Raw genomic sequence first — 17,559 nt, 5'->3', positions numbered from 1 at the left:
TCTGCTGGATCCATATTTCAGAACTGCATTTTAAAATAATTAACACCAGTTTGTTAGGACACTGAAAACCGAGAGTATGGTATTAGCGGGCAGGGTTACAGATGCCAAGGGTCATTTTAAAAAAAACGGTGGCAAGAAGGATACTTTTTTTGAAAGCTCCTGATGTGTTGAATTAATCTTATTTGGCATCTCCAACCACTGGTCTTCAATCTTTTTTTTGGAAAATTTTATTTAATAAATCATTGTGCATTATATTAAACATACAATTAATGAATAAAACTTCAAAAAGTCAAAATACAGACATGATATATTAAATAAAAAACTAATCCCCTACAACCCCCCCACCCCGGGGCTTCAATCTTAACCTCAAAAATCTTTACCAACATACTCCAAATGTTTTCGGGACTGACCTCATAGGTGACCACACATTCCACAGTCTGGTTCTCACTTATTCCCACAATCCACTTCTCCATTAAATAGGGAGGCTGTGAAAATACAATGTTTATTAAAGTCTGTTATTTTAATCGCATAATGAAGTAATTAAAATATTTAATGATCAATCTGAATGTAAAAAGTGAGAAGTTCTAGATCACTTATATTATTAAAAAAGTTTGCAGCTGTTTGTCTGATCACAGTAACTTAATTGCTGTAACATGGATGATGTAGCGTTAAACTATCAGTGGATAATAAATAGGATCAAGTGATCCACTCAAAAGTACTAAATATCTTTTGATAATTGTTTCATTTTTCAGATTACTCTATATCTCAGTAACCTTGATACAAGTGTTTAAAACTCTAGGATGAAATGTAGGAGATTTAGAAATAAGCTCGTTTCTGTGGTTGACAGGTCACACAAGTGGATTTCAATTATAGCTAAGAGAGCAAAAGAATATTTTTTGCACTAAGGGCTAATGATGGAATCAAAAACCATGGATAAAGTGAGGTAGCTGGTTGAAGGAAAGGGAGAATTAGGCTATTGATTGCGTATTATTAATATTGGCTGTCAAATCCTATTCATTTTCTACCTTACTGAAGTAAAATAGCACCACATTATTCTGTAAGCATCTGTCAGTATATCACAACCAATGAATGATCTAAAACGTGCAGTTGTCACATTTCGGCAGATATGCTGTCGAGCATTTCATAAACATCAATGAAATGAATTCTGAATTGTTTTGTGCTCATGGAGAACTAAATATAAAGGAAATCTTCCCTGCTCTTTGTTAAACAGGGCCACGAAATTGTTTATGTTCATCGGAATAGGTGGAAGAGAATCTCATGCTGGAATGGGGCTGGTGCTACTATCTTCTGACCTTTAAGCAGATGTGAGGCGATGCAACAAAAGGAAGTTAGATTCTGTTTCATTTTTATCTCTGGTATCAATTTATGAAAACTTTATAATGCTATGCATATAGATATATTAATAACTAAGGGCAAGGCATCTAATTCTTGTATGTGACATGATGACCACATGATATTCGTTAATACACACCAATGCTAACGCACATTTTCTTAAATATTCGGCAACACGATTCCTCTTCGCAAACATATTTACCTTGGTTATTTTAATTATATCTGTGTCTTGTCTGTTAGTGTTGAATGTTATATCCTTGATGTACGTCAATGCAACATCGTCACCATCCACTTCTACATACATTTTCCATTTAGAATCCTGATTTAAAAAACAAACAGAGCGTCTTGATTAAGAATCCTGACTCAAAATGTTGACAGACCATTTCTGAGCATTGATGCTGTCTGACCCTGCTGAATTCTTTATCTGCTCAAGGTTCCAGCATCTGCAGGTTTTGTGTTTCTCTGTTACAGGTTTTGCATGGGTATGCAATCCGTCTTAGGTTTTAAAGACATTGAGAATTCTGTCTTTATTTGAAAAGACAAAGCACGATAGCACGCAACAACAGAATGGAAAGTAGGTAACAGACAATGTTGTGGCATGGTACACCAATCAAGATCTCCCTGCATAAAGTGAAGTGATTCACTTAATCCTCCAAATATTTATACTTTACAAAATAATTTTTAATTTATTCAATAAGTTACAATCAGAAATTAACTCATTTAACAGACCATGACTTTAATATTTTGAAAAAATGTAATTAACTGGTGACATGTTTAGAAATCTTTACTATGAGAATAATTAGAAATTATTTACTCCTAAGAACATGCATAGAAAATGTAATTTAACAATACCATCATTTCAAAATCAATCTTCTTTTAAGAAAGTGGCTAAGGATGGACAAGGAGTAAGCCTTCATCTGATGTTATTCAGTAATTCTTTATGGTTGTGAATTTTGTCCTGCAGAAATCCACTAACATTATTTGCTGTGGAAAAGTTGATTCAACAGCACAGCCTAGAGGCTGCTATACACATTTAAGTATGGAGGGCTAAAAAGAGATAGCTTTTTAAAGCTCAGCAATATACCATCAAAACCATTTACCATTAATAAACATTACTTATAAAATTGAATCGACAAATTAGCAAAACATTTGTTTCAGTAGAAGATTCTGTTTAAAAGTTCTAAGTCCATTGGGCAAGTAGTGCAATCAAGTATTCCTGTCTTCCCAGGAATGAGTATTCACCCTGAAGAGGTAGAGACAATGAAAAATGGTTTTAGATTACTACCATGGCTTTGCAGGCTGCAGTGAATGGTACTTGGATTTGGCCCTACTCATGCTTCCACAGAAAGGTACCACTTTCATATGATCCCAAATCCTATGACTTGCTGGGTTATTTGCCGAGAAAATCATGCAACCAAGCTCTGTCCTACATCTGTACAGTTGCATATTTCAAGTAAGAATCAGGGTTGAAAGGTAATGTTAATTATTTTCCTCCATGAACTAGAAGACCTAGATGCCACAAGGATCAAGACTGACCGTGTAAATTTCAATATGATTATGTTTGGCATCAAATGTACTAATCGTGATGGACTACTAATAGATTTCATTATAGTCATTATTTTCTTTACAGTGTTATTTACAATGCAGAAGCATCCATAAAAGAGCTCGGAAAGGGAAAACAGACTAAAAGACTCAGTGTTGTAACCATCCAAAATTAGCATAAGCAGTTTCTTAACTGCATCCCATCTCAACTCTATATCAGTTTTTGTTATAAACTTTGAACATAATTTTTATTTGCAGATTAATTTTTTTCTTCCAAATCATATTTATTTTCACTGCGTTTACATTCAGAAGAAGACTAGATAAGACTCTAGTGGGCAAAGGAGTTAAGGGTTATGGGGATAAGGCTGGAAAGGGGTACTGGCTCGACGGGCCGAAGGGCCCACTCCAGCTCCTATTGTCTATTGACTTTCAATGCTTATTCACAATGGACACTGAATTCAAAGTTGAAAGCAAGGCGTGACAAACCATCACTGGGTGGATGTGCAGAATCAGAATTTATTGGCATGAACATGTCGCATTACATTCATTGTTTTGCTGCGCCATTCTTGTGTATTGCAGATGTGAAGTCGCTATAATTACATTTCCATAAATATGATATTAAAAATAAATTGGTGCAATTGCGGAGGAGCTAATGGAGTTGTTCAAGTGAACTGGTACGGACTTGAAGGGCCGACATGGCCTGATTCCGTGCTGTAAACGGTTATATAGTTATATGGTTTTTTTTAAATTTTTTTATTTTTCACACTATAAACCATATTGACCAAGACATTTTTCTTCTTAAATATATACAGTGTCGTTTTCTCCCCCTTTTTCCCCCTCCCTTCCCTCCCTCCCTATCTCCCTTTCCCATTTATTTAAAGTTCAATCTATAAGATACATTAAACCCGTTAAACAATGTTGTCACTCAATAAAGATTCCACTGAGTCAATTCTTTTCATTCCCTTCTCCTGTCATTTTAGGTGGTGGAAGTCCACGGTTGGATTTCTCTATTGTGTTTCATGTATGGCTCCCATATTTGTTCGAATATTGTAATGTTATTTCTTAAATTATATGTTATTTTTTCTAATGGAATACATTTATTCATTTCTATATAGTTATATGGTTATGGCGACATATCCTTTGTTAGGTCCCTGATGATTTCTGTTACTTCGCTACTGGCCATAGACTTTGCACTTGTGCAAGTAGAACTCTTGATCCCTTTGACCCTGGCCAGAAAAGTTATTTAAATCTGTCTGACAACTTTAATTTTTGTTGGGGACAGACATTTCACAACAAAAAAAAACCCAAATTGAAATGCTGTAGACTTTACACCGAGTTCAATAATCGCTTTGGAATAAATGAAAACGTATATGAGAATACTTTGTGCATCAATTTTTCTCACTTCTCTAAATGCAATACTTGATCCATACATTCTGGTGAATTTTTTTTGTGACATGAACATCTTGCTGACAACTTATCAGAGCAAACAATAAGCCTTGGTTATGCATACTGCAAAATTTCAAAAATATCGCGTCATTTATGAAATTGCCTCCTTTTTCGATGAGGGTTTTGTGATTCTTTTGCACTGAATACATAACACTTTATTCCCAACAACATGGATCTAGCCTCAGCAATAAATATGCTCTCTGACATAGAATTATAAAATCTTCACTTTGTGAGCAAAAAACTTCAGAATACAACAGAATACATTTAATCCCATGACTCTTCAAAGTGAATTTCTCATATTATTTCAGCTATTATGGGAAAAGACAAGAGTGAGAGGTCACGATTTAGAACCGCTGATTTAACATCCATCATGCAGTTTAGGTTCCCTGGCCCTACCTCAAAATTCACCAGTAGCTTATGCCACTGTGCTAACGAACTGTTCTAGATACATAGAAAACATACACGCAGGAGTACATTTATTCAGCCGATGAGATTATGTGACAAGTGAATTAGACTCTGGATGTCTGTTTCTCAAGTTCACGATCAGTCTTGACATTTTTAACTCCTCCAATCAAGTCCTTTGTGAGAGCATCCGAAGAACATCTTTCTGACTTTTTTATCGTAATTACTTAAGCTTTAGTTTAAAAATTGTCTCTCTTGTTCCAGACTTCTCCTACAAGAGGGCGCAGTTTATTTTTGTCTTCTGTATTGAACTCTTTCACTACCTAAAATTGTTGGATCATTTCTCCAAACATTCCAAATTCAGTGGAATACAAACCGAGTTTATGAAAACTATCTTCAGAATATATTCCCTTCAATCCTGATCTCATTCTGGCAACTTTGTGCTGTGTACCAAAAAAATATACAATTATTGCACACTATTTTTAAAACTTGAAACGGAAACCTGGGAACGAGAGACTCTTCCTAACTTTAGAAAATAAATACTTATCAAATGCCAGTTGCGCACACTTCACCTGTAAATCAAATGCTGTCACCCATAATGCTGCAGGTCCAGATATAATTGCCACCAAAAAGTTTACATTTATGGGAATATCTGGAGATGCTATGCATCGCTGTATAGATAGCAAAATCAAGGCATTCTAGTAAGAGGTTATAATCATCAACTAAACTTTTTAAATAACTATTTTCAGAAGGATTTATTTAACGTAAAAGACTGATGAAGTTCTGAAAACTTGGGGATTTACCAGTGTTAAGTGACATCAAGTGCATGTACATATCATATACATATCACATTCATTACTAGTTTCCATCGTTATCAGCGAGTGGATCAGCAAATGTCATTGCTGTAGGTTTTAAGTGGAAATGAGACCCGAGATCAGATAAGTATCTGTTAATCTGTGTAACTCCATTCTGTTGGCAATGCTATTGCCCACTGTTCTGACATCCCACGGGACATTTGTAAATAAAATGAATCAACAGGAATCTGCTCAGATGGAACTACACAAGTAGACCTCAGTATCATGTAGGGGTTACAACTAGGTCTTGAACAGAGGACTTTTTTTTATAAAAATCGCCTCATGAGAAACAATGTCCCATAATGATGTACAGAACTATTACTGCACTAATGAAGAATCATACATAATTCAGCACCTTTCACTTGGCACCACTGTGATATACTCATTAGCACAGACACACAGTGGAAGTCAGATGGTGTCCATGCAATTCCAGGCCTTATTTGCAGTGCAGCTGCTTTCAAGACATTGCCAGTATATAAGAACATGATGCCAGTTTGTTTTATTTAGTGCTAAACCTTCTAGTTTGTAAAAACAAGCCTGACACCAACCTGACATGAGCAAGTGAAAATAATTAGCTCTCATTTTCTCAGCCTCCTATTTCCTCCTCCCTGCTGTGTTTTCTTCCCACTAAAACCACCACATGTCATTGGAAATAGGAGGCAATTAGTGGGCTCATTTCAGCCCCACAACTGCAGCGAGAAGAAAGTATTTATGATGGCACAATGAACAGCTGAAAGATTAAATAACATTTGCCTTTTGAAAAGAAAATGACTTCTGACTAAATGGGGCATTTTTGATTATATTCAACCAGCCTCAGTGCAGCATTTCTAAATGGGGCCTGCCTATGTGATAGAGGATGTTCAGAGAACACAAAATGAGTCATTTACAGAAAAAGAGCATGAAAATAAAATGCAACTTAAGTAAGTAATTTGGTGTTGCACTGAATTTTAGAATACACAAATGGACAGAACAATAATCCTGAAAATGAAACATGCATTTATAAAGCTAATGGATAGACTTTAAATGCCCAGTGACATTAACAATAAAAAAAATCTTTCCAGCAGTGTCAATAAAAGTGTTGATTTAATTTTTTAACTAAGATCCTGCTGCATTAGAAAAACATTACAAACTTTACAAAAGCAGAGGTCGAAAAATAGGACTCAAAAGGTCTTTTCACGTCGGCAACCCTCTAAATTGGTGTGTGAACGACCCGTTTTGAAATACCGAAAGGTTTTGAAATACTGGACCAAGAAAAATTGGTTCCTTTCACATTACCAACCTGGTATCATGGAGCTAAGGGGGAGCCCAACCTCCATCAGTGATGACCTGAGTGATGTGTTACGCACTCGCAGGCAGTGAATTCTTTGTTCTGTAAGGAAATTACCTTTGACACCGTGAGCAGGAAAGGGCTTTGGCAAATACTAGAGCGCCTCGGATGCCCCCCCCAAGTTCCTCAACAGGGTTATCCAACTACACAAAAACCAACAAGGTCAGGTCAGATACAGCAATGAGCTCTCTGAACCCTTCTCCATTAACAATGGCGTGAAGCAAGGCTGCGTCCTCGCACCAACCCTCTTTTAAATCTTCTTCAGCATGATGCTGAAACAAGCCATGAAAGACCTCAACAATGAAGATGCTGTTTACATCCGGTACCGCACAGATGGTAGTCTCTTCAATCTGAGGCGCCTGCAAGCTCACACCAAGACACGAGAGCAACTTGTCCGTGAACTACTCTTTGCAGACGATGCTGCTTTAGTTGCCCATTCAGAGCCAGCTCTCCAGCGCATGACGTCCTGTTTTGCGGAAACTGCCAAAATGTTTGGCCTGGAAGTCAGCCTGAAGAAAACTGAGGTCCTCCATCAGCCAGCTCCCCACCATGACTACCAGCCCCCCCACATCTCCATCGGGTACACAAAACTCAAAACGGTCAACCAGTTTACCTACCTCGGCTGCACCATTTCATCTGATGCAAGGATCGACAAAAAGATAGACAACAGACTCACCAAGGCAAATAGCGCCTTTGGAAGACTACACAAAAGAGTCTGGAAAAACAATCACCTGAAGAAACACACAAAGATCAGCGTGTACAGAGCCGTTGTCATACCCACGCTCCTGTTCGGCTCCGAATCATGGGTCCTCTACCGGCATCACCTACAGCTCCTAGAACGCTTCCATCAGCGCTGTCTCCGCTCCATCCTCAACATTCATTGGAATGACTTCATCACCAACATCGAAGTACTCGAGCTGGCAGAGTCCGCAAGCATCGAATCCACGCTGCTGAAGACCCAACTGCGCTGGGTGGGTCACGTCTCCAGAATGGAGGACCATCGCCTTCCCAAGATCGTGTTATATGGCGAGCTCTCCACTGGTCACCGAGACAGTGGTGCACCAAAGAAGAGGTACAAGGACTGCTTAAAGAAATCTCTTGGTGCCTGCCACATTGACCACCACCAGTGAGCTGATATCGCCTCCAACCTTGCATCTTGGCACCTCACAGTTCGGCGGGCAGCAACCTCCTTTGAAGAAGACCACAGAGCCCACCTCACTGACAAAAGACAAAGGAGGAAAAACCCAACACCCAACCCCAACCAACCAATTTTCCCTTGCAACCACTGCAACCGTGTCTGCCTGTCCCGCATCGAACTTGTCAGTCACCAGCGAGCCTACAGCAGACGTGGACATACCCCTTCATAAATCTTCGTCCACGAAGCCAAGCCAAAGAAAAGAAGAAAAAGGAGATTACCCACACCTCATTCCAGCCCCTCACTCTCTGGGGTGGGGAGTGGGTGTTATGAATGAGAAAGCAGATTCAATGAAAAGACAGGCGAGGGAAAATGGTAACAGGGATAACACGCACACACACACACACACACACAGTTTAAAGCGAGTGCAGGTAAGTGGTAGGAGGAATAAAACAATACGAGTGTGAGAAAGTCCAATCCTAACCTGAACCTAAACCCAAGATTTGACACTCGGTCTGCCAGATTGTGAGCAAGCTGCTCTATGGGTTTGTCCTCATTTTGAACAGTCTAAAGCCTACCGCCCTGCTCCCTCACCGACAGTTCTCCACCAGTCATCAATGATAGGTAGTGGTGATTACTTAATGTGGTATGTGAGTGGAAAGGAAATGTTTGAAATCCACTTCAAATAGTAGAAAGGAATAAAACAAATTACCAACTACCAAAACTAATAATGACGCAAAATCAGCTAATCCCTTTCACAATAGATAACCTTTCCTTTAGAGAATGGGAGAGAAAAGGGATCAAAAGAATGGAAAATTATTATCTTTTGAACAGATGAAGGACAAATATAGTATAACTCACGGTACAATGTTTCCATACCACCAACTGAAAACCTACTTGAAGGACAAATTGGGAAGCAGCCTGAGGTTACCAGAGGAAGCAGTTTTGAATATGTGATTACAGACACAATGATAATTAAAAGATTTATAACAAACATGTACATCAAACTGCAAGAGAAAGAGAACGAGTAAACAAGCTGTAAACCCAAACAAAAATGGGAACAAGATCTAAACATAAAGATAAAGAATGAAACATGGAAAAAGCTATGCTCCGGAACTATGATAAATACAATAAACACGAGGTTACGCATGATACAATATAATTGGTTACACAGGCTATACACCACGCCCCAAAAGTTAAATAAATGGGATCCAACAGTATCAGACAGATGTTTTTGCTGTAAGAAGGAAACGGGAACAACAGTACATGCAATTTGGGCATGTGAGAAAGTGGAAACGTTTTGGGAAGATCTAAACCAGGTATTAAATAAAATCACAAAAAGCAACATACCAAAAAATCCAGGGATCTTTCTTCTAAGTAATATAAGAAGTAAAGAACTTGAACTCAATTTGGATGGAGCACAAAAAAGATTTATTATGATAGCCTTAGCTGTAGCTGTAGCAAAAACATGCATTATGTCAACCTGGAAATTAGAAGATAGCCTGAGAATACAGCAATGGTACATAGAAATGAATAAATGTATTGCATTGAAAAAAAAACATATAATTTAAGAAATAACATCACAGTATTCGAACAAATTTGGGAACCGTACATGGAAGACAACAGAGAGGACCTCCACCCCCTAAAATGACAGAAGGAGAAGACGACGAAATGAACTGACCCAGTATGTAAAAGTAGAAGACACAAATTTCTTGTTTATTTTCATTGTGTGACATTGTTTAATGGGTTTAATGTATCATATATGTTGAACGTTGAGTGAGTGGGGAGGGTGGGGTGAAGGAGGGAGGGTGGAAAAAGGGGAGAAAATGACACTGTGTATATTCAAGAGGAAAATGTTTGCATGTATTTTGGTTAGTCTGGTTCATCGTGTGAAAAATAAAAAAAATTAAAAAAATAGATCAATACTTGCCGTATTGTGCACATATTTTCCCACACTCTTATAAATTGTGCACATTTTTTCCCATGCTCTTTTATACATTGAGCATGTATGTGTTTTATTCCCGCTATTTTTCCCATGCTCTTCTATGAATTGTGTGCTAATAAAAGTAACGTTTGATAGCAGACCCTTGTTTCCAGACTTGCCTCTCAAGGACCTGACACTTTCCCAACACAACAATGACCAGTGCGGGGACCGACAGTGTCCTGACAAACAAGACCAGGGCAATATTTTTAAGCCATTGTTTTGGAAAAACAAGTGGGTCTGACATGCTGTTACATGCGGCTTGCTGTGTAAAAAGATGCAGTGACCCGGAAAAATACCGGCTTTGTTCGTTTCAGTGTGAACAACCAAGGCCGACATATCGGAATGAAAAAGTAACAGTTTAACTCAAAGTCATTGCTATTATTCATTTGCCTTATAATTTGTAGCAATTTCAATACAAGTGCAGTTTCCACTTGAAATGCCTTTAATGTGTCAAAAACATCCCAAGGCATTTTATGAAACTTTATTGAACAGAAAGTGACTCAAGAATAATGTTTGGGCAGATGACCAAAGAGGTGGCTTTAAAAAGCTTCATAAGTTCTTTATAGTGATTGATATATTTTGGGTGTATATTTTATAAAAACAAATCATTACGTTTTCAAGATTCAGGCACTGCTGGCCAAGCTAGCAATTTATTGCCCACCTTAAATAGTCCTACTTGATCTGCTGTAATCTTTCTGGGGAAGGTTCTCCCATAATGCAGCTAGTTGGCAAGTTCCAGGATTTCAGTCGGGTGACAATGAAGGCGCAGTGTTGGAGGGGAACATACAGGTTTGAGAGGAGCAGCGGCCTAGATGAGAAACTGCAGTTTCACATGGAGACAGTGCTCCTTGCCCCCATTGTGTGCTGATGGTGGTAGGAAATCATCTTTAGAATGATGGACTGGGTACTAGGAAATGGCCTGCTTTGTCCTGGAGCTGTGGAAATGAATGTTGTTGGAAATAAATCACAAAAATCTGTAGATGAAGTAAAAACAAAATGCTGGAGAACCTCAGCAGGTCAAACGATGTCTTTTATGTAGCAAAGGTGAAAATACAGAACTGACGTTTTGGGCTTGAGCCCCTCATCAAGGTATGAGAGAATTCCGGCAGGTTTCTGAACAAAAAGATGGGGGGGGGGGGAGGGGGGTGTGGCAAAGGCAGGACATGATAGGTGAAGAAAGGAGGGAGGGCACAGGAGCAATGAGGAGAGGGAGAGATGGCTGCGAGGGTAAGGGGGAGGAGAATTGGAAAGACAGGAAAGGGGGAGGGGGAAGAAAAGACAGAAAGCAGAAAAGTCAATGCCAATGCCATCTGGCTGGAGAGTGCCCAGATGGAAAATAAGGTGTTGTTCCTCCAATCTGAGGGTGGTCTGGGTGGGATACTACACAAGGCCTTGGACAGATATCTGAGCGGGGGAGTGTGACACAGAATTGAAATGGTGGGCTATTGGGAGGTTGCTGTTGTTGTGGAAGGAGAGGATGCGCTCAGCAAAGTGATCTCCCAATCTGTGATTGGTCTCTCTGATGTCGAGAAGGCCACAAAGGGAGCATCAGATGCAGTAAATCAGTCCTTTGGATATACAAGTGAAGTATGTTTGGGCCACGGACTGTGGTGAGGGAGGAGGTGTGGGCAAAAGTCGGGGACTTTCTGCAGCTACAGGGGAAGATGCCAGAGTGGAGGGAGGGGTTATAGGTGGGGAGGGATGATTGCACGAGGGAATCACACAGGGAGTGGTCCACGGAAGACCGAGAGGGGAGGAGAATGAAAAATGTGTCTGGTGGTGGGATCCTGTAATAAGTGCCAGAAATTCTGGAGGAAAATGTGTTGGATGCAGAGGCTGGTGGGATGGTAGGTGAGGACGAGGGAATTCTATGATGGTTGCGTCTGGGGGCAGAGGGGGCCAGGACAGATAAGTGGGAAATAGAGGAGATGCGGGTAAGGGCCGAGTTGATGGTGGTGGAGGGGAAGTTAAGTTTGTGGAAGAAGAGAAACATTTCGGAAGATCTGGATGGGAAGACCTCATCTTGGGAACAGGTGTGGAGGAGATGGAGAAATTGAGAGAAGGGGATAGAATTCTTGCAGGGGACAGGATGTGAGGAAGTGTGGTCAAGGGAGCTGTGGGATTTAGAGGGTTTGTAATATATGTCGGTGGAAAGCTGGTCTCCTGAGATGGAGACAGAGAAATTCAGGAAAGGAAATGTTATCGGATGAAGTGGATGAAGTTGTCACAGGTGTATGAGATAGCCCCGATGTAGTTGTCGATATACCAGAGGAAGAGTTGAGGGGTCTTGCCTGTAGTATGGATTGCTCCACAAAGCCCACAAACAGGAGGTTTAGTTTGGACTCATGCAGATACCCTTGGCTACTACTTTGATTTGGAGGAAGTGGGATGAGTTAAAGAAGAAATTATTGAGAGTGAGGACAAGTTCTGCCAAGCGGAGGAGGGTGGTGGTAGAGGGTGATTGGTCGAGTGTTTGGATAAGGAAGAAGTGAAGTGCTTTCAGACCTTCTTTATAGGAGTTGGAGCTATAAAGGGATTGGACATCCATTTTGAAGATCAGACTGTCCAGTTCCAGGGGATCTGAAGTCATTGAAGAGATGGAGGGCATGTGAAGATGTAGGTGGGGAGGGATTGGACCAGGGGAGAAAAGATAAGTCAAGGTAAGATGAAACCAGCTTAGTGAGACAAGAGCAAGCAGATACAATGGGTTGTTGGGTTTGTGTACCTTGGATAGGAGGTAGAAATGAGTAGTGGGGGGATGGGGGACAATGAGGTTGGCAGCCTTGGGGGGCGGTGGGGAGGTGACCAGAGCTGATGAGGTTGGAGATGGTGTTGGAGACAGTGATTTGATGTGCCATGGTGGGGTACTGTTGGAGAGGTAGATAGGAGGAAGTGTCTGAGAGCTGTCATCTGGCCTCAGCAAGGTAGAGGTCAGTGTACCAGACACAACAGCACCACCCTTGTCTACGGGTATGATGGTGAGGTTGGGAATGTTGCGGAGAGTGAAGGGCACGATCAGAGTGGATAAACGTGTGCCACCGATAATACATCCTTGCAGAAAAGTTTTTTTTTTTAAATTTTTTATTTTTCACACCATAAATCACATTAGCCATGATATACACTTTTTCTTTTTCACACATATACAGTGACTTTTTCTCCCCCCCCACTCCTCCCAAGCCACCCCCCCACCCCCCCCTCTCATCCATTTTAGGTATACAATCTAGGTTGCATTAAACCAGTCAGACAATGATGTCATTTAACAAAAATACACCAGAAATTCTACTGAGTCCATTCTTTTCTTTCCTTCTCCTTCCATCAACTTAGGTAATGTTTGTCCCCGGTAGGTTTTCGCTATTGTATTTAATGTAAGGCTCCCATACTTGTTCGAATATTTCAATATTATTTCTTAAACTATATATTTTTTCTAATGGAATACATTTATTCATTTCTATATACCATTGTTGTATTTTCAAATTATCTTCCAATTTCCAGGTTGACATAATACATTTTTTTGCTACAGCTAGGGCTATCTTAACAAATCTTTTTTGTGCATCCTCCAAATCAATTCCAAATTCTTTGTTTTTTATGTTACTTAGGAGAAAGATCTCTGGATTCTTTGGTATATTGTTTTCTGTTATTTTATTTAATATCTGATTGAGATCATCCCAAAATTTTTCTACTCTCTCACATGTCCAGATTGCATGAATTGTTGTTCCCATTTCTTTTTTACATCGAAAACATCTATCAGATACTGTTGGGTCCCATTTATTTAACTTTTGCGGTGTAATGTATAGTCTGTGGAACCAATTATATTGTATCATACGTAGCCTCGTATTTATTGTATTTCTCATCGTTCTAGAACATAATTTCTCCCATGTTTCCTTTTTTATCTTTATATTTAAATCTTGTTCCCATTTTTGTTTAGTTTTACCATTTGTTTCCTCATTCTCCTTTTCTTGCAGTTTAATATACATATTTGTTATAAATCTTTTGATTAACATTGTATCTGTAATCACATATTCAAGGTTACTTCCCTCTGGTAAACTCAAATTGCTTCCTAATTTATCTTTCAAGTAGGATCTCAGTTGGTAATATGCCAGCGCTGTATCTCCAGTTATATTGTACTTATCTCTCATTTGTTCAAAGGATAAGAATCTACTTCCTGAAAAACAATTTTCTATTCTTTTAATCCCTTTTTTTTCCCATTCTCTAAAGGAAAGGTTATCTATTGTAAAAGGGAGTAGCTTATTTTGCGTCAATATTAGTTTTGGTAATTGATAATTTGTTTTATTTCTTTCTACATGAATCTTCTTCCAAATCTTGAGGAGATGATGTAATACTGGAGAAGTTCTATGTTGTACCAATTTTTCGTCCCATTTATATAATATGTGTTCAGGTATCGTTTCCCCTATTTTATCTAATTCTAATCTCGTCCAGTCTGGTTTTTCAGAAAAGTTTCATTTGCACTTCAAATGCAACTAAAAGCAGAGTTGGACAGGATGGAAAGCCTGAACAAGATTCAGAAGATAGATGAGCCAATGGAGTGGGTAAGTTCACTCGTTGTTGTGGACAAAAAGAATGAAAAGCTTAAAATTTGCCTGGATCCAAGAGATCTAAACAGAACATTAAAGAAAGAACACTTTAAGCTTCCGACACGTGAAGAAATCATGTCACAGTTTGCAAATGTAAAGTTTTTTTGTAATTTAGATGCATCATCAGGATTTCAGAAGTTAAAATTGGATGAAGCAAGTTTAAGACTGTGCACGTTCAACAGTCCATTTGGCAGATACAGGTTCCTAAGGTGACCATTTGGAATTGCCTCAGCTTCTAACATGTATCACAAAACTATCCATATGGTCTATGAGCACCTGGACGGAGTTGATACTTCAATGGATGACATCATAGTATGGGGAACCACGAGAATGGAGCATGATGAGAGACTAAGGAAAGTGCTGGAAGCAACAAGGAAAGCAAACCTGAAGCTGAATAGAGAGAAATGCCAGCTCGGGGTGGCAGAACTAACATTTGTAGGAGATATTATTGGCAGTGAGGGCATCAGACCAGATTTCAGAAAGGTGTCTGCCATTGGGAACATGCCAAGGCAACAAGGCAAAAAGGATTTACAGAGGTTTAATGGAATGGCCAACTATATGGGTAAATTCATATCCAACCTCTCAGTAAAGATGGCGCCATTAAGAAGACTAACAGAAAAGAACATTGAATGGGAGTGGGATCACGAGCATGAAAAATCATGGAGGGAACTAAAGAAATTGCTTACAGAGGAACCAGTTCTGAGGTTTTACGACCCAGCGAGACCCATCAAATTATCATCAGACGCATCACATAGTGGGATCGGTCCAGTTCTTCTGCAAAAATATGATGACTGGCAACCCACTGCATATGCATCATGTTCAATGACAGACGCGGAGACGCAATACGCTCAAATTGAAAAGGAGCTGCTCAGCATCACGTACGTCTGTGAAAGATTTCATCAGTTTGTGTCAGGACAAGCAATCTGTCGAGACTGACCATAAGCCCATGATTGCATTGTTCCAAAAGCTATTAAATGAATGTCCACTTAGAATACAAAGAATGATGATTAGGTTGCAACGCTATACACTGAATGTAGCGTACACTCCGGGTAACCTAATGTACACAGCAGACATGTTGTCTAGAGCTGTTGACACAAGAGAGCCTACAAACAACAAAATAGATGAAGATGAGAATGCCTTCGTGGACATGATCACAAGTGCACTGCCCATATCAGATGCAAAAATGGAGCTCATAAAATCAGAGAAAACAAAGATGAAACACTGAGAAAACTGAGAAAAAAACATCTTGGATGGATGGCCCGACATGAAACAGGACTGCTCACTGACATTTCAGAGCACTGGAACTGCAGGGCGGAACTATCAGTGGTTGAAAACATCATCTACAGAGGAAGCAAAATCCTTATCCCAAAGAGTGAGAGTAAAGAGATGCTAAAAAGGATCCATGGAGGACATCTCGGAATCGAAAAGTGTAAGAAAAGAGCACGAGAGGTGATGTACTGGCCAAGAATCAACAATGATATAACAAAGGAAGTGTCAAACTGTACAATATGCCAGAAATTTCCAGCAAGCAATCCTGCAGAACCATTAAAGCCACACCCAGCACCATACAGACCTTACCTAGGTAGGCACTGACCTATTCGAATGTCAAGGGAAGGACTATCTGGTAGTCACAGTCTATTACTCCCGGCATCTAGAGATGTGTAAAATGAACACCACCACTGCAGATGCTGTAATATCAGGTATGAAAATCATATTCTCCAGTCATGGCGTGGCAAGCGAGGTCTTCACAGACAATGGACCCCAGTTTTGCAATTTAAAGTTCCGACAGTTTGCCAAATAGTGGGACTTTGTACACATCATGTCAAGTCCCCATTTTCCACAGTCCAATGGTCTAGTGGAAAAATCAGTACAGACAGTGAAAAGACTGATGAACAAGGCAAAAGACAGTGGATCAGACTTCTACCAGAGCATGCTAGTATACTGCACAACACCATTCAAGTGTGGTATGTCACCAGCACAACTCCTTATGGGACGTAGGCTAAGATCAAACCTACCCATTCGGGAGAACCTCCTAAAAACAAAAGGGGGGAGAAAGTGAGGAAGTTCAAAGAACAACAGAAAGAAAAGCAAAAGTATTACTTTGACAGAGGAACAGAAAAAGTATTGGAACTCTACACTCGTGACCAAGTAAGGCTAAAAGACAAAAACAAACTTATGGACTCAGAAGGGAATTCTCCTTAGTGAAGTCCAACCAAGATCATACACCATTCAGACAGATGAAGGTGTTGTTCTGTGAAGAAATCGTCGTGATCTTCAGCCACAGTAGATGGAAAGATGGATACTGTTGAACAACCTGAATGCACATCTGAGAAGACATCTTCTGCGGTAACAGATCAGATTCAAGGACAATCAATCAGGAGATCGTCAAGACACGCAAGTCCTCCGAAGAGACTCGTTGAGCAAATTTCAAGACTCCTGTTATAGAATGAAGTAGTGCTAGCTTATTCGCCCTTCAAGTTTTAGTGTATGTAAATGTGAACGCACAAAACAAGTTTAAAAATTATTAACAATGTTGATAATAATGAAAATGTAAGTTCTTGGTGTTGAAGTTAAGATTGCAGAATTATACAAAGAAAACACGTTAGTTAAAAGTAAACTACTTTTGTTTTAAGAAAGGGAGATGTAATGATAGGAATCATTGTTGCAATGCAACTAGCAATGCCTGACTGTTTGATCATACTTGGCTGCCAGGAGGGCGCTGGCCTTGCTGCGCAGTCAACAGACAGGGACAGCACGCAGGGAAGAAGGGTGTTGTTATGCAGGAAAGTACCCGTGCGCGTGGGAAACCCACTTTTGTCATGCATGTTGTGATGTCAGCCAAGGGGGCCCATGGCAGGAACAGTGCAAGTATAAAAGTCGGGCCTGAGCCCTAATAAAACTCAGAGGTAATTTTTTTTTAAACT

General features: G+C 39.7%; 1 protein-coding gene across 3 annotated transcripts in view; it reads right to left on the bottom strand.

Annotated features, from left to right (window-relative positions):
- Positions 1 to 17,559, bottom strand: part of LOC138762185 (mitogen-activated protein kinase kinase kinase 20-like) — a 126,908-nt gene that overhangs the window by 17,718 nt on the left and 91,631 nt on the right. For all 3 annotated transcript variants that reach the window (XM_069935743.1, XM_069935746.1, XM_069935744.1), the window contains 2 exons: positions 1,556 to 1,672; positions 411 to 485 (listed from right to left, as the gene is read on the bottom strand). In XM_069935743.1, the coding sequence (XP_069791844.1) occupies positions 411 to 485; positions 1,556 to 1,672 (192 nt within the window). The remainder of the gene's footprint in view (positions 1 to 410; positions 486 to 1,555; positions 1,673 to 17,559) is intronic.

Source organism: Narcine bancroftii, chromosome 4, assembly GCF_036971445.1.
Source record: "Narcine bancroftii isolate sNarBan1 chromosome 4, sNarBan1.hap1, whole genome shotgun sequence".
Taxonomy (NCBI): Eukaryota; Metazoa; Chordata; class Chondrichthyes; order Torpediniformes; family Narcinidae; genus Narcine; species Narcine bancroftii.
Note: the sequence above shows the minus strand (reverse complement) of the source record. Positions and strands in the feature narration are given on the sequence as shown.